The sequence below is a fragment of the Amphiura filiformis genome, unplaced genomic scaffold (genome assembly GCF_039555335.1).
Source record: "Amphiura filiformis unplaced genomic scaffold, Afil_fr2py scaffold_207, whole genome shotgun sequence".
NCBI lineage: Eukaryota > Metazoa > Echinodermata > Ophiuroidea > Amphilepidida > Amphiuridae > Amphiura > Amphiura filiformis.
The window spans coordinates 79,156-98,556 of record NW_027305671.1 but is presented as its reverse complement, the minus strand read 5'-3'; the positions used below and the strand labels follow the sequence as shown (position 1 = coordinate 98,556).

General features: G+C 36.0%; 1 protein-coding gene across 1 annotated transcript; it reads left to right on the top strand.

Annotated features, from left to right (window-relative positions):
- The first annotated feature begins 8,687 nt into the window (after positions 1 to 8,687).
- On the top strand, positions 8,688 to 9,008 carry LOC140145304 (dipeptidyl peptidase 1-like). Its single transcript, XM_072167063.1, has one exon. It carries the CDS (start codon positions 8,688 to 8,690, stop codon positions 9,006 to 9,008), a length of 321 nt encoding a protein of 106 aa, XP_072023164.1.
- The last annotated feature ends 10,393 nt before the right edge of the window (positions 9,009 to 19,401 follow it).

Below are 19,401 nucleotides of genomic sequence, written 5' to 3'. Positions count from 1 at the left end.
GGTATTATTTTTAAACAACTTTATCATTTTTCAGGAATTTTTAGGTTATGGACCATGATCTACAATCAAGGCTTTGAAGTAGTTCTACATGGCAAGAAATTCTTTGGATACAGTCGTTATGAAATTCAACATCAGCAGTTTGTTGCTAGCAGCTATTGTAATGAGAGCAGCGGATGGGCACATAACATAGACCAGAGTGATTGGGCTTGCTTTCGTGCCGAACAAATTGAAGCTAAATATCCCTCAGCGTCGAGTAAAGCGAACATATACGAACTAGATGACTTTGGAAGCGATTCCCAAAAAGAAGTATAAACCGAGCCAGAGTTTTGTTAATGGTAACTCTCACGATTATTTTTTAAGCTAAAGCTTCACTTTTATTAATTTCTATTATTAAGATCCAAAATATAAACGATCATTTAAATAGCAAAGGACTGAATGAGTAAACTGAAACATTTAAATGTTTATCGAAAGACCACGATTTTGTGATGTATAGAATCTTATTTCAAAATACCATGGAAAAGTCAAGAAATAATTCTTTACATAATATTTATGAAGATTTTAAAAAGGTGATACTAAATTCAAGGATTTCAAGGAACAAAGATATCATGGATTTTAAAAAGGTGATACTGAATTAAATATTATAATATGTGTATTTTCTATGTTCTCTACGTCTACTATACAGTGCGACACAAAGAATTTTACCCAATTCAAATGTTAATTTCTCAGAGTTAATCAGCTATTAACAATATTGTTACATATATTCGAAATATATATTTTGCTAAAATATAAGGTGAAAAAATTCAAGAAGAAGAGGCTAAATTAACAACATTGTGCAAGAGGTTCCAAAATTACTTTGTCCGCACGTAATTCAAAGGGATGTGTCAGATTACCAACAGTATTGCAAAGAGTTAGACATACATAAAATAATTATTGGTTCACACCCGCAGCTTGTCATTCAAAAGTGACAAAAATCTTGGATTGTAATTCATCCATGCATATAAAATATTCATCACTTTTTAATGACCAGTCGAGGTTTTTATCAATTTATTATATGTATATATGAGGCCAGTCGAGTGCAGATCTGTCGGAACACGATTTTCAATACGGAATAAATGCTAACCTCACCGTGACACCCAAGCAGCAACGTTCATTTCCCATTGAAAAAGCGTTATCCGACGGATCAGCAGTTGACCATTCTTATATACCAGACGCAATACTGATGGTAAATCGACACATATTGAATTACGCGTGGACAAAGTAATTTTGGAACCTCTTACTTAATACTTGCACTATTTTGATAATTTAACTTCTTTTTGTTTCATATTTTTTCACCACACATTCTTAAAACAATATATGTTTTTAGAATATGTAATAATATTGTGAATAGTGGTTCTAAACTCCGAGAAATAAATCTTTGAAATAGGGTAAAGCTCTTTTTGGACCATATGTCCTGTTGTTGTATGTTCTATATTAGTTAAAAGCCATAATGTGTGATTTGCCCACAGCGACGCCCCAATGTCAGTGGAGTACTAAAATATAACGTGAAAGACTAAGCCTGAAGTGCTTTAATTACAGTAAAATTTAAGATTTTATATTAAATCCGGAGATCTCCGGTTTATTCTGTAATCACCGATCGAGTGATGGCTAAACACATTTCGTACATGTTTATCATCACAGTGGTATCATTGAATCAGTGACGTATACACTGTGTGCATATCGCTATTCGTTTTTCGTCATGACGTATAAACTGTGTGCATATCGCTGTTCGTCTTAAGTCTTGTTTGTATATCCCAGCTGCATGACGTTCCGCCAATAATCATGATAATAATACGATCGGAGAGCTAATACACGCATTCTATGCACTGAATGAAATAGCAGTTCTTCTTCGTCATGTTCGTTTTAATTCATTAGTTTGACTAATTCATTAGTTTATGCAAATCACAAATTATGAGCTTTAATAGTAGAAATAGAAATTGAAAGCGGATTTCCAATTTGTATGAATAGGTAACAGTTAAGGTTTAATATTTCTTTTTGCTTTCTAGACATCAATTCCAAACAAAAATTTTGGAAAGCTAGAGTATACAAAACGTATAAAAAAAATGTGACAGTACAACAAATAAGAAGACGAGCTGGGGACAACAATGGACGATGGGGAACCCAGAACCAATGGCGCCCTCTAGGATACTGCTAATGGGTAAGCTATAATCCGCCATTTTCCTATATTTCTGTTTGCTTGCCTATCTCTTTAATTACTTTATCTGTTTTGACTCTCCTCGACCCTTAAGAAATGTTGTCAGAGAGTGTAGAGAAGTGATATGTCTGTGGGAAAGGTATATGTGTGGGCCGAGTATGTATGCGAGGTGAATGGGTGAATGGGTGTTTGAGGGGGTGGGGTGGGGTGGGGTGGGGTTTGTGTGCTGTACTGGGCTGGAGGTGTTTGTTGTGCACGCTTTATACGTTCTGACTATTCTTGTTAAAGTGCGTGTAAGGGAAGTATACATTAGCAGTAAGCTTCGACTATATTTATAAATACACGTATTTATAAATACGCACGTGAACTTACATCCGTGCTGCCATAACAGCTTGTAGACGGTAAGTTTCGAAGTGACCTTCTACATATAGCGAATTGGTATTCCTACATTTGAATGGAAGGTTGTAAACAACGCGAAACTTTGCAGCAAAATTGTCTATTTTGTGATTATATTGTAAACGTTTCCGTCGGCATATACTTTCAAAATGTTGTTTATAATAACATATTGTTGGTATTCGTTATTAGGATTGTGAACATCTCTATACAGCACCACTAGCACTCACTTTTACCAATTAATTATAACTTTTCTTTAATACTTTTATTATATGTTGCAGCATCATCTCAATTGCCTGATGCCTTTGACTATGGCAATGACGTTGATGGTATAAGCTACGTATCACCAGTACGAAATCAGTATTACTGTGGTAGTTGCTATGCGTTTGCATCAACCGCTTTACACGAGTCTCGTCTACGTGTAATGACCAACAACACATACAGGGTAGGAGCCATTACACTCTAAGAAATAAAGGTTCTAAATAGAACCTTTTTTTGTCCTCTCAGGAGAACCTTCCCTCTTGAACCTCTAAAAAAGGGTTCTTTAATTTACGAGAACCCTTAAAGCTCTCTGAAGATCTGAAAAACAGTATCACATTTGGGGCCATTTTTTTGACGGTTTTGGAACTATTTTTTGGTTCTTTTAGAATCCCCTCTAAGGGTTCTCCTGAGAACAACTTTAGAAACTTTTTAGAACCATTATTTCTTAGAGTGTAGAAGTCCTCAGCCATTAAAAGTCCAATGAAGCAACCAGGTCATTTAAACTGGGAGTGCAGGTTTAACATCTCGTCCTACTGTTTGTACCGTTTGTTTGTTGAATTATTTTCAATTGGTCGTTTTATTATTTTCGTATTGCATGATAGGAGCTATGATCTTGATCAAATGGCGCGTTATAACTCTCCGTATTTAAGCCTATTTATTTATTTATTTATTTACTAATTGATGGATGATTGATAGGTTGATTTTATTTTCTTTATTTAAAAGCCCTCGTCTGTATGTACGTACATGTGTGTATGAAGTAATTATATATCTTCTAATGTCAACCTTTAAAATATGATTGAGTCTGATTGATAATATATTGCGTTCAAAGCCTATTATCACTAATGATTGTTTTGGCAGGGACAACTTACATTATTTTTACATTAATTTAGTTAAGAATATCCTTGAGTCTTATCACTTCCAAACTTGAATCTGCTTATTGTCTTAAAATCCTAAAACAGTTTGTAAAAAGGTGCTAGAAAAAATGAACAGAATATTAACAACCTTAATATAGATTGACACCGTTGATTGTAGTTTCTGTAATTATTTCATCCTTCAAATTCACAAAATGCGGAGAAACGTTCAGAATATTATGCCTTTTTATCACGTGATTTTTGGGTGGTGATATTAATACGCCGCATGATAAACACTATGAATCAATTTAAAATATATGTTTATTTTTAAAAATCTCATATTGAATATTTTTGACCAATGAAATGCGACCACAATGCCAATCTCAATATGCCCCATTAAACATAGTATATTGTCCATAATCAAAAAGCTATTCTGTATCTAAATATCGTTCATGGACTAAATATTTACACAAAAAAAAAGCAAACTTCCTTGTTCAATGGACAAAATATTTACACTTAACTTAAGTCAAAAGTTAATTAAACTACTTGTCTCTATCTTTGTACTCTGTCTATTCTTTAGGTACTTCTTTTCTCCTCAAGAAATCGTCAGCTGTTCTAAAGTATGCCCAGGGATGCGAAGGGATTCCCTATCTCGTGGCAGTACGTGCGTTAATGGCTCTTGTTGTCCCAGTTGTTCCGTGTAAATTCATCTTATTTTCTTATTGCCTACACTCTTGTTCCGGCAGTTAACAGTCGCCAAGTATAAGAAGAAAAGTTTAAGATTAATGTTCAAAGGCGTGATTTTGCGCTTAATCTGCAAAGTTTAACGTATGTTAAAAGACTGTTAAACTCGAGCGTATAAAGGTGGTTATTTTTTGTTACGTTAAAAGGCGTTAAACTGTGTAATGTTTAGTGGAATTGTACTTTACCTGTTTAACGATACATCTCGCGCCACGGAATTTTAACCAATTATTGTTTTAAATGACAAAAGCAAATGGCGGCCACGAGTGAATGCTGGTCGTGCTGCTTATGGTCTTCTGAAACTTCGTTCAAATAGGTAGGTTTGAGTCAATCAGGTTGCACCAAACTCGAGATTCGTTTGATAAGTTATGCATAGACATCGTTGAGACATATAAAGGATGGATATTGATGCGTTCATTTGCTAGATTTAACAACGTCATTGGGATTGACATTCTAGCGATACTGTACTGTACTGTTCTACGTGCACGGTACATGTATATCACCAATGTGTGTACCGCGATGTTCAGTTTTGGGCATGACGCACAATAGCTTACAATGTAGACGAGATGCATTGAAGTATCAGTATGCTGGATACCGTATCGAGTGTGTGAATTTATTAGCGTTGATGTATTGTATTTTAGCATTGTATCGTAATGCATGCGAGAGAGAAAGGCTTATTAGATTTTAATTTTTTACTCGGATACATTGCCCGGATACATAGCGGGTTGAACTGATAAAAAAAAATTATGCATTAAATTGTATTTTTGTTGAACGAATCTCACAGTTGACCAAGATCTGATGACTTCAAATCTATCATGAATTATGTTTCAGTATATAAAATTTTTTTAAAAAGAGAAAGAAAGTCCCAATCATAATTAAATCCAATACAACCATTGATTAAGCAGTTGTATTTCTTAAACAATCCTTAGATAAAATAGAACATATAAATCATTATCTGTTTAGAGTTATTGAGCAAATATTGATTAAAAGACCTTAAACAACCTAGTTGGTTAAGCACTTAAACTTGAAGCTGGTTAAAGTGCGAGTTATATGCATTTATTGGTTAAAGTTTTAACCAACTATTGATTTGAGCCTTAAACAACAAGAAAATTAAGGGCCCTTAACCAATATTTCGACGAGAGGACCACGTAACTAACACGAGTTTAAGATTGATTAAGATTGTTTAAGACTTTTTTAATTGGCGAAATAAGAGTGTACATAATTATTTACATTAATATTTTCACACTCCTACTACGAATAGGGTATCCTAAAGGTTTTTGTATCTTGCACAATGGTACACTACTATGCTTGTGATTTCACTCAAATGACTTAAGCTAATTGTAGATCCACCTTTTGCGCTCATTGCAGTGATATAAAATGTTAACCCACCACCGCACCCGGGGGTAAGTCCGACCACCGAACATCGAGGTTGAATTATTTATTTTGCTCTTTCGAAATTACTGTAATAGGTCTGTCACACTACGACGGACTGGATCAACGTACATCACCGAATACAAAAATATTTTATTCGGTGGAAAATCACCAGTCCGGCAGAAGATTCGGTGGGATTTTGGGTCCGATTCCCATTCGTCTCTCTATGCGTTGTGGCCGCTAATAATCCTGCAGGCGTCTTATATCCGATCGTTCAACGTCCGACAAATGACCGGATTTGGGGGTCCGATTCCCGTTCGTTTCTCTATGCGTTGTGGCCGCTAATAATCCTGCAGGCGTCTTATATTCGATCGTTCAACGTCCGACAAATGACCGGATTTGGAGGTCAACGTCCGAAAAATGTCCGGATTTGGGGGTCCGATTCCCGTTCGTCTCTCTATGCGTTGTGGCCGCTAATAATCCTGCAGGCGTTTTATATTCAATCGTTCAACGTCCGAAAGTGCCCCTCCCTCAATACTACTTACATGCATAGGCCTACTAAATTACGTGCAATTGAACTTTTTCTCTTCTCTTGATCTTCTCTCTTCAATTTTTCTCACTTTCCTTTCTTTTTTCCCTCCTTTCCCCCTTTTTCTACTTGTCAGTCACTAAAGTACTGGGGGAAATATGATATTGCGTCACACACCCTTCAAATCCCCCCCCCCCATGATCGAGGCACATGTTCGCCATAGGCCTACATCCGGCACAAGCGCCTGCGAAACCTTGCAAACACCTGCGGTATATAAACGAAAGAATAACGAACAAACCCAGGGTATATATACAGAACAGTACGAACACACATCGGACAACTTCCGAACATGTGTATTCGGCACATCCTTTTCAAGTTTTGTGCATGCACAAAACTTGAAACGTATTGTCGACGGACTAAACAAACATCACCTAACACGAAACGCATTTGGCGGATAATAGCAGGACATATGAAGAACATAAAACGAACATTGACGAACACTAACGGATTTGCTAAAATACCATCCGTTTCTTATACGGAAGACCGATCCGGTGTAGTGTGACACTAACACGGTCTTGGTCAACGTACATCACCGAATGCAAAAATATGCTATCCGGTGGTGAAGGCCTCACAGGAACGTATTTGCAACGAACACGGGCCGAGTGCAACGAACAAAGAACGAACATGAACGAAAGGAGAGCGAACAAACTCCGGCAATATGCAGCACCATACGAACACACATCGGATAAATACCGAACATGTGTATTCGGTACACTCTGTTTCAAGTTTTGTGCATGCACAAAACTTGCCGACGGACTCTAACGAACATCACCTAACACGAAACGCATTTGGCGGATGATAGCAGGACATAAAAAGAACATAAAACGATCATTGACGAACAACAACGGATTCACTAAAATACCATCCGTTTCTTGTACGGAAGACCTATTAGGTGTAGTGTGACAGGCGCATAAGGGATGTAAGGGAAACGGATTGTAAACTTGGTACTTAGGTTAACATGGTTAACGTAATTACACCAGGCACAAAAAGAAACTCGTCAGTTATATTCATCCTTGCTGTTCAATAGCTTGATAATTTTGATTATTCTGAAATATATATTTTGTTAATTGGACTTTTCTTTTCATTTGACACCCTGTTCGTGAACATTGAGCAAGAATTGACAAAGATATGCGCCTCCAAACCGTCAAACCCCAAAATCAAAATTTGCAATTTTAACGATTCAATTGTGCCTGTTACACTGTGTGCTTTATTGATTGGCCCGTGGTGCTTGTGTGCAATACAACGATGCGTTCCCATTGAAAATCGTTGAAAATGCAACTTTTGATTTTGGGGTTTGAGGCTTTGGAGGCGCATATCTTGGTCAATTCTTGTTCGTTTTTCACGAACAGGGTGTCAAATAAGAAAGCAAAGTCCAATTAACAAAATGTATATTTCAGAATAATCCAAAATTATCAAGTTATTGAACAGCAAGGATGAATATAACTGACGAGTTTCTCTTTGTGCCTGGTGTATTTTCTTTTCATTATAGCAAATTGCCGAAGAAAAATGTTACCTATACTTTTTGTATATAGCCAAAATTTCTACGTTATGACGTTATAGCGATACTACATGGGGAATGTTTGTACTTATTTTGGTATCAAATAATAGATTAGACCAATAGCTATACATTGGTATCAATTATGATGCTTAATATGAAATAATATTGGGAATGCAATTCCCCCCTTCATAGTTAGTGTTATAGGTTAAACAAATGCAATACGTTGAATTCAAGTGAGTTGCCCTTTTTAAACGGTCAGAAAAGCCTTACGTATGAAATAAGGTAAAGAAGGCAAGTCACACAATTGAAACAAATAACACCTTCAAAATCCTGATCGGCCTCAATTGTTGCTGACCTTGGATTATTTACGTGTTTATATCTATTTAAAAGGTGTTTAATGTGTTTAGAATATGAATGCTATGCTAGTAAAGCTCAATGTACCTTGTGCTGATGAACTTGACATACAAATATAATTACGAGAGCTGTTGAAACACACTTGTTTACCGAACACACCCCGACATAACGCACGTTTACTTTTGTACTGAAGTTAATTGTCTTTTTTTTAAACTTTGCTTCGCTATTGTCAAAATAACTAAGTTACTAACTGTGTTTTCCAAAATTGTTTGATTTCGTTGATCAGGAAAATACGGTCAAGATTTCGGCTTTGTTGACGATTCGTGTTATCCATATCTTGGCCGTGTAACTCCGTGTCAAACATCACCCTGTCGCCGGTTTTATACTTCACAATATCACTACATCGGCGGATTTTACGGAGCATGCAATGAAGATTTGATGAAGATCGAGCTGCTCAGAAATGGACCAATCGCTGTCAGTTTTGAAGTCTATGACGACTTCCTGTTCTACCAAAGAGGTATCTACTATCACACGGGATTGGTGGATCGCTTCAATCCATGGCAGACGACAAATCACGTGGTTGTCATTGTTGGCTACGGATATGAAGGCGCTACTCCAGAAACGGGCGTGAAATATTGGATCGTGCAAAATACTTGGGGTACAGAGTGGGGCGAAGATGGATACTTTCGAATTCTGAGGGGTACCAATGAGTGTCATATCGAAAGCATGGCTGTTGCTACAACACCTATTACAATATGAGAAATGTACCAGAAGTAGATCGTTTTTTGCAAAACATGTGCCATGATAAGAAAGTTTGTCGCACATTAAGCATCGAAAGCGCTTTAGTACGTATCAAAACCCTCACAAAACAGCTATGCTAATCGTGAACAAAATCATGCATTTTATTTTCATTTTCATCTTGGCGTAAGGGTAACTACAACGCAGCCTCGTGTCAAGATTACAAGAACACTGATAACCATAGAGATGTTGAATATCCCTTTTAATGCCTGTTGTGTGCAGTATTTCAAGAAGAAAGGTGTCAATTAAATTGTGTCATTAGCTTGTATTGCTTGGATATTAATTTAGGAAAATATTGGCTATACTGGGCCGTTAAATATCCAGAATAGCATTACTACACTTTCAGCTATTTGTAAAGATTATTCAGATCTGATTGACGTGTCTTATGAAATATCTTTTTGTGGAGTTGAAACTTTTATTACAGAAACGCCTAGGAATTTTCGTAATTGGACAGCAAGTTCTTCGACTAATGAGTTGTGATTCAATACAACAGAAATCAAAGAGGGTTTACAATTGAATATATGAATACAAAAGCCACCTAAGTCCATACTTAAACCAAATTGAGTTAAGCATGGGAAAGTGTTCCTTTACATAGGCCTGTCATATGTATGAAAGAACAACTCAAATTCATCCTCTGTGTCTATTGAGCATGTGAAAATAGCATGTATGAAAGAATCACCCAATTCCATGATTTGAGTCTTGTAACACATTGATTAAAATCAGTATGTATAAAAGTCCACTTGTAACACATTCATTGCTAGAGAGTGACTTTTGAAAAAAAAAATGGGTTTAATAAAGGAAAGTGTGTGGTTTATATTACATGGCAGAATGTTTATCAACATTATACATACCTGTGCGCTTTATTTTGTATTATCTTACTAGTGGTAATCTCATTCTAACATTGTTGTCTTTGTATATGATTCAAAAAACCAAAATTTAAAATGAACCCCACGAAGTCCCTGAAATGCTAATCGTCATACCTAATACAGGTTAATCCACTCATTTGCACGTAAAACTTACCATATTGACCAGGTAAATCTAACTGAAGGAATTAAAATGATACACAGGTTTTTCTCTCAAAATCACTTCCCATGGACTTAGGTGGCTTTTGTATTCATGTATTCAATTGAGACGATTATTTAATGTAGCTGACCTACTGCTGCTGCTATAACCCAAAATGACCCACTGTTTCAACTACGGCTAGGTTATAGCGGGATCTATTTCGGACACATTATTCCGCAAGAAAGATGTGCTAAGATATATTCACAATTTATTTGTTTATGTTATATTCGCATAAATATCATCTTAAAAAAAAAAAAAAAGTTTAAAATCTGAACAACTTGTTAAAGTAGTGTCTAAAAGTACCTCTATTATTTTCACATATAATACCTAAAATATCCCGACCTGAATTTGGTACAACATAGTACCTGCAAAGCAGTACATGATCTCCGGTTTCCCGTCTTATTATATTCCCATTTTTAATCCACCAGCCTGACTTTATTATATCAACCATAACATTTACTTTCATGCCATATGTTCATTTAATTTAATTTAATTTATGATTGCTTTAAATATGTTTCGTACGCGTATCTTTACGATCCAACTTTCATAAAAATGTATATACCGAAACGCAGAAGATCGATACCGTATAATCAAACTATTTATAGATCGGGCTGCGAATCTGCTATACAAGGCCATACAATCTATTATCCACTTTATCCATATCATAAGCTAATAAGCAAATAAACCTCGTCATTAGAGATTGCGACGTTCCGTACGTACTGTGCGATATGTACGGGCGTTCACACCACGTGCGTACATATCGATAGTCTCGGTACCAAGTTGAATTGTGCTCCTTCGTCACGAAGGAGTACAAGACGGCTGTGATCGAGACAAACGTTTGTGCTGGCTACAAGAGGGCGTCAAGCAAGATATTTAGCGGTCTAGAATTAATGATTTTGACTATAACCAGGACTAGCATGCCGTTTAAATATAATTATTGCATTTCAATGTTTCCCGATATTATGGGTGCCAAAAACACAATATTTTGGTAGATTAAGGCCACTACAATCATGCATTATCATGACTTTGGCTTCAAAATGAAAACAAAATTCAATAACGTCATTCATTCCACGTTACACGTTATTACGAAATCGTAATCTTTTTATACGCCCGAGCTCACCCCGGGAGCTCACACGTACTCCATTGGATAATCTGCACTTATGAAGCACACATATGAATGAAGTACACATCATTGTTGCTTTATTATAATGATTTGATACAAACACATGTATCATATTCCTTCCTATGCGCAATATCCTTGGATGTCTTTAATACATTGTAAAACGGACAAATTTGCACAATTTCTACGTTGTCTGCGCGTTCGTTTCGTACGTGCATAATCTTCAATACCGGAGTAGTAAGCGACCTCGCTCCGCCATAGGGTAGTGAATTTGAATAAATAGAAGGGCGTAATATCACGGAGTTTATTATTTAAATGCACTACCTCTAAGCAGTGCTGAAATAAGCCGATGATGTTCAAGGGTAATTTGGGTCTAAAATTCTACAGGCCCTTAAGGGGTACTACACTCCTCGATAAATTTTGTCTATTTTTGCATTTTCTCAAAAACTAATAACACAGTGGTAATGGTAAAAGTTATGTATATTATAGGGGCAAGGAATCCAATTACTACACTGAATTTCAGTGACCCAAGACAAGCGGTTTGTTATTTATGATCAGAAATAAGGTACCGCTAGGATGTACCTCGTTTCCTATCATATAAACTGAACCGCTTGTCTTGAGTCACTGAAATTTCAGTGTAGTAATTGGATACCTTGCCCCAATAATATACATAACTTTTGTTACCAGTGTGTAATTATTTTTGAGAAAAATGCAAAAATAGTCACAAATTTACAACATGGTGTAGTACTCCCTTAACAATTTGAATGAATAGAGAATAATAAAACAAATTCCAATATTATTTTTGTAATCTTTTTTAGTAGCGTGTCTTTTATCCGTTTCTCAATAATCTATTTTGCATGCGTACAAAATGTTGTATTTCTGTATGAAAGTAAAGCGAGAATTCTGGATCTTTGAAACGCAAAAAAAAAAATGTTGACATGATTCTTTTTATGCAAATCCAATAATAATGAAGGTAAAAACTCACATTTTTAGTGACGTTTCACCACTACACTAGTGGTTTTATCAGACTGGCAACGCATCACATCTAACTACTTTCTTTTATAAGCAACGGAAACAGGCGTGATGAGTTGGTCAATGATGATGATGAGTGAGAAGCCCCTCGTCCTTGTTTATCAATCAATATACTACCAATTTGAAGGACTCTAAAGTCATTGACAGAGAAGCTGTCAAGTCCACTAGATGGCTGAACGAAACCATTTGGATACGCCAAGAAGGAAAAGACACTCTAAACAAGGACGAGGGGCCTTACTCACTCAACAACATCTTTGACCAACTCGATCACGCCATAGTGGTTCCTGTTTCCTGTAAAAGGAAGCGGTCATATGTGATGAGTTGCCAGTCAGATGAAACCACTAGTGTAGTTGTGAAAAGTCATTACAAATGTGAGTTTAACACCGTCATTATAATTGGATTTGCATGAAAAGAATCATGTCAAAAAATTCGTGGGCTGAGAGCCAAAAAGCATCAACTCACAATAATCTGCTCCCACAAAATGAGTATAAAGTCGCCAGGGCACTATAGAGGATAGAGTAAATTAATCATGACAAAATTGGATAGAAAACAAAAGACATTGTGGTGGAAATACTGATTTTTGTAGATCAAAGAAAGGAGCTAACTTGATGCTCATTTTGTGAGAGCTGGTCATATATAAGTTAGGGTTTTTTGGCTCTGAACCCTCTTGTATTGCTTATTCTGCAGAGGTTGGTGCGCGGGATAGCATCCCAGGATAGCATATCACCGCTATTGTTGATTATGTTATCGTTACTAACGTACCAATTAATTTGGAATAATTATTGGTATAAATTTATGTTGAGGCTCAGCGAAGTAAAATGTAATCTTATCCTAATGAAGACAACAACTCACTGAATCGTTTCTCCTATCTTTCTATAAGTCGTCGAAAAAAATCATACAAACTCGCAAATAGTTCTTAAAATAGTATCACTTTAATAGTTAAAATAGTACAAGACCGTATATACAAGTTTGATTGTACGTAACACTACATAATATAGGTTAGATAGTAATACGAAATAGTATTACATTGAAACTACTCTTTCTAGTTTCGCAAATATCAATATCAATATTCTATAATGCTCAGATATGTGCAGTTTTTTTATACTATTCAGATCTCTTACAGCTGCTTTACACCCGCGGTTCCCAAACTGAAGAAAGAAGATTAGCCTAGACCCGCGGTCTTACCGTCGGTCAAGAAACCCCGCCCTAAATAACCATAATGTCAACATTAGCTGACATTTGAGAGTTGTCCTTTAACGTTCTGAATAGTGAAATCTCCTTGAATGGCAGTGTATCATCGGAGCTGTAAAGTGTTATAAAATATGACTACATACTATACTGTTGTGAGTAACACCATGTTGGATTGTGCAGTAGCATATTCGAATCACAAACCCTAACCTAATCTCGCGTGAGCGTATACACGCGCGTAGTGTATACACGCGCGTAGTAGGACGATTTGTCAGTACACTGGTGACGCAAACGCTTGAATTCACTGATTCGAATCTGACACGGCAAAATCCAAATGACTGACGTTTCTGGCTTTGGCTATAGATGCTTACCCTACGCGACAAATCGTACAATGGATTGGTAACATTTTAAGAAAGCTGTCAAACAGTGACAGACAGCTACACTTTTAAAGCAATAAATTCCAAATTTGCACATTTTTCCTACGCAAGTTGGTATCGTTTTAAATTTAACGATTTTAAAGCCTACAAATGTCCTTCATTCAATTGTATTGTATGCATCGCCTACTCCCTATTCCAGAAAAATACAGCACTAATTGTTTTGTATTATAAAACTATTAGCCTGTTTTACCAAATGAAACATCCCAATCCTTTAGTTTTAACTGGCAATAAAAGTCAATTTTGTTTTGCAATTTGAGGGAAAATGGGCTAAAACATGCAATGTAGTCACAAAATTCCATGACTTGGCATAAGACTAAGCATTCCAAGTCTTGAGTATAGGCTACGAATGAGCTCAGAATGTAAATATTTTATGTTATTTTTGATAATTGGTTATGAAAAAGATTAGAAAATATGTTTTTCAAAAATTAGAATGCATTACTTGATATAAGTCTTTCGCATATGAAAAACACCCTAAAAACGAATGTTTTTAACCCTTATTTCCAAAAATTGTCCAAAAATTAATATGTGACTTTCATTGCACGTTAGACCTAAATAAAGGATTAGGATTTAACTCTGTTTCTTTGGCAAAACAGAAAAAAATAGCGCTATATTTTTCGGTAATTGGGAGTAATTAGTGGTATATAACCTATGATAACGATAGTAACACACTTACTTTAATTTAGTGTTAATGATGTCACGGCATCTATAAAGCACCTTAGAGAAGACAATCAGTCGATTTGAAAAAGACAGAATATTCGTACTAAACAAAGAATTCAGGAATGTCTTGAGTATAAGCGGACGAAAAGAGGGAACGCATAAGCAACTTAAAATTCAGGCATTCTGGAATAATACCATCCATGACATGAAAGCTTACGGAATACACGTAACTGCTTTATTCCGTGATTGTATGATGTCACTAACAGCACTATAGGCAGCCATTCGATGTCAATGCCTTTTATGCGTTACGTATTTAAAACGCCCATCAGATGTGCTAAAGTCACCCAATTTCGAAATTGGACGTTGAATGTACACTCTCTGTTGATTGATACGCATTGTACACTTGTGCCGATTTGAAATCTGGACAAGCTATTCATCGAAAGGTACCTTTTGTTTGGGACAAAGGGATTCCGCCATTAAATCGGTCAGCTGTCCCGCCAGTGTATTATCGCTTCACCTAGCAGGCTGCTGTCAATAAGTGATCAGACGAAAGTCGCGTGAAAGCGCTACTATAACGAAAAGTACCTTTTTGTTGTCATACCATCAAGGGTGTAATTGAGTATCAAAAGGCACACATTAGCCGCTGATGCGATACTACAGGTCAATAGGAAATACAGTCAAGTCATAGGTAACAAGTGATAATCGTGCAAACATCATTGACTTTGTTTGAGCTCTCTATATTAGAACCATTGCCAATGTTTATAGACCAAGAAAAGTAAATAATTGCAAACAATTGACTTTGTTTCACGGTTTTAGTCGTTTTTTCACGCTTTAGTCGCAGTTACATGTTATAGGCCTACATGTTATAGGGCAATACAAGCGTTCGCTTTTAGTTTGCGGCACTACACGGTTGCTTGATGGGGATATCTATTATTTTGCCTAACAAAATATCGATTCTAGACAAATCTTAACAATACCAGATATTTTAAAAGCCTATTTTCAACATCGATTTTCTTCATCATTTTATAATATTCAGCTTTTCCTGCTTTTCATGTGGTAATTTTATTCCATAAACTGTATATTTGTGTGCAAATTAAGGGCGCTATTTACATTTTAATCAAATAATATGAATTCTCTCATTTCGCGATAAAAGAGGTTTTTAGGAACTTTCTTTGCTATTTTGTTATTCAATTTAATTTCTGATGTTTTAATTGCGGAATGCAAGTGTCTATGTAAACAAGATTTAAGATAAATAGTGCCATCAGTTTTCACATTTAGGTAAGAGTGACTATTATAATAAACTCCTCAAAAAAAAGTTTGAAAAGTTTTTCAAGCATCCATATATCTGTTTATTTACGAAATTTTTCATATTGTGTTGCATATCAATGGACAGCTAAGTTATTCCCCTTTACAAAGACGCCATATTGGAAACAATCACATTTTGCACGGCCGAGTTCACGTCTTGTGAATGTAGCGGGGTCTCAAACAGAATGTGCCAAATTGACCATAATTCTGTGCAGCAAGTTACAATTCCATATCTTCGCAATCTGGAACCTAGCAATGCAATTCTCCAAGATGAAAACGCTCACCTTCACAGAGCCAGGGTAATCAACGGGAGTAGAGTAGCCAAATGCAGTAGCCAATGCAACCACATTGAATGACCTGCGATGAATCCTGGTTGAAGAATGGAATGTCATCCCACAGCATCGTGTGACCAGGCTGGTGAGCAGCAATAGGAGGAGGTGCAAGCTGTTGTGGCTGCGTATGTATTTTTCACCAGCTACGAGTATTGAAGTTAGTCGAGCTTAGAATAATGGCCAATTTGGCACATTCTGTTTGAGACCCAACTACATTCACAAGACGTGTACTCAGCCGTGAAAAGGGTGATTGTTTCACATGTGGTATCATTATAAAGGGGAATAAATTAGTTGTCCATTGATATGCAACACAATATGAACATGTCCCAAATAATCTGTGATATAGATGCTTGAAAAAACTTTCCAAACTTTTTTGGAGAAATTTAGTTATACAAACATCACACAACCGTGACTAATTTAGCCAGTGCCGTAGAACAATACCTGGAGGTAACACAGTCTAATTAGCATGAATGCGCGAGACAGCCCTGATAATAGCCATGTCTTAAACTTACTATCTGGTATCGTCGTATGATGATAAATCCCAATGATAAATGCACTCAGAACGTTAGTCACTCGCTGGCTATTGTTATACAAGGCCCACTCTGTCATATAGTTAGGAACTGGAACGATCGAATTCGGTGTATAAATGAGCAAAATTTTGAATTACACCTTTTCACGTTGAAATACATTTTCTCGGCCAAATGAAAAGGAATAATGCTCATTTTTTCAGTAATTGTCAAGAAAAAAAACGCATAATGCTTGATACTGTATATTCCTGATGTAAAAACTTAGGCCTCAAATTTAGTTTTCTAGTGTAAGATTTTCGATTTTGACAGGCTTCAACTTGGCCAGTGAGCTAATGAAGGATTTGTCTTAATTCTCTAACGCACATCATCGGGAACTATATATCATTATAGCTTTGTTAAAATTTCCGTTTTGATTTCAACATTTTTCACTTCGATTGAAAGTTGTTGAAAATCAACGCGTGAATATACCCATGGATTTATGATTCTCCAAGGTTGCTGATTGCTTTCGAATAGTGTTATTTCAGTGTGTTTCAATTCAATTCAGATTCAATTCTTTTTTTTATAAAATAATTTTGATGCCATTTCAATTCAATTCTCTGGTTTAAATAATTTTGATTCAATCCCAATTCAATGCATTGAAATTAACTGCTAACCAATTTCAATTCCAATCCACAGCATTTGAATTCAATTCATATTCAAATTCAATTCTTATTACTAACACTGATACATTTTACCGGTCATTTGGCTAAAAGTAGTTCAGAGAGATACATACGGCATGCATTTTCGATTCAATGAATTGAATTGAAATGAACAAAAACAACATTTCGATTCAATGCATTGAATTGAAATGAAAGAATAAAACATTTCGATTCAATGCATTGAACTGAAATGAAAAACCAAACATTTCGATCCAATTCACTGAATTGAATAATTGCAAAATGGCCAAAATCAAATTCAATTCATATTCCAATGCATTGAAATAACACTACTTTCGAAGTACTGAGTTGGACATTATATCAGTCTGAAGTTAAAACGGTCCAATGAAAACTAAAACTAAAACAAATAGAACCGTACGATATGCCTCACAGAGGTGGAAAAATCTTTCTTTAGCGAACTAAGCTCGTGCGAACTACGCTCGTATTACGCTAAAAAGTTAACAAGCTCACGGGCGAAGATCAAGCCTGTAAAATAATTTTAAAAAATCCTTCACCAAAATACACAATTTCTTGCCTAATTTTAACGCCAGGATTTAAAAAAAAAGGTATATCAAATGGTTTTATCTGACATTATTGAAAAAAAAATACAATTATTGTTTTTTATTTGACCGATTTTTTTTTAAATTTCAAAGTAAACAGGTGTTTCTCAGAATTGGGTTGATTCAATATATATCTATCAACTCTGCATAACAATAGAGGGTGGTCAGTAGGGTTCTGAGTGAACGGACCTAAGCAACTTTTAACACCTTGCGTACCTGCGTTTGACCTTGCATCTTCTGTCGTAGGCGGAAGTAGCTAACAACGAAAGCGTCTTATCCACACGGACCTGTGACAGGTATGTGTTCCTACATGTACCGTCGTCGGGAAGTGTTATTTGAAAAGTGGTGGAGTCTTTCGTTACAAAATTATGAAAACCCGGTCAGTTTTCATCTTCAAATCAAAGCGGTAGAAAGTCGTCTAATAATTTCACTTGTAAGGTCACTTGTCATTGTCTGCACCAGTAATATCTGAATATAAACTCATTTGTCGGTAGAAATCTTGACGCTTTAAAATAGCCAATCGCAATGTCTCTGTATGTCAATGTCGCATCTGTCGATGTCAGGTTCGTCGTATGTCAGGTCACCCAGTCGGTCGATGTCAAATAAATAGAAATTATAACATCCACACCACTCAGTCATATGTGTTAGGAGTAGAACAGTGCTACTTTGTTGTCTCGGCATAGAACCGTCATTTCAGACAATATTAGTTGTGTCGGGTTGTTCGGGCATGTTTACATAGTCAAATGATGAATGTTGTTACGCCGAAATAGCCTTACTACCGAAATAATATAAGTCCAGTAATCACTCCTTTATAATCGACGAAGTCAATATAGGAGCTTATAGGTACATCAAAACGAAAATTATAGCTTGTATGTGGTTCAAAATGTAAAAATTCATCTTTTATGTCAATGCTAATCTAGGTGTTAGCAGCGGAAATCTATTTAGATAACGTTGACGGGTTGGCGCCAAGATAGCTAGATTCTACCTTACATTCAGGAATCTGCCTCCTATATTAATGGCTTTTTTGAAAAAAAAAAAACTTTAATGAGTTTGAAATGGCTACTTGTCACACATTAATTTTACAAACTTATTTGAAACTGCGGTAACCACAGACTTGTCTTTCAAAGTTTTTCGTCCAAGTCAAAAAAGAAAGAAAGAAAGAAAGTCGAATGTCGAATAAGCCGGTCTGTCTATTTTGAATATGATAGACTCTTTTGATTTACCCCTTGTCGTTGTACATCATTCGTATGTCTAATGGTCTATCAGTTGTCTAATGGTCTACCAGTTGTTTGTCTGAGCAACGATAATTAACTTAGGCCTCGTTGCCAACTTACAGTCAGGGTATGGAACTTTGTCTGCGTGTCAGTTATTTAAATTTATGTCTTGAATCACTGGTATCGGTGAATGTGTTCAAGGAATGGTCTCTGTCGCTGTCCTGA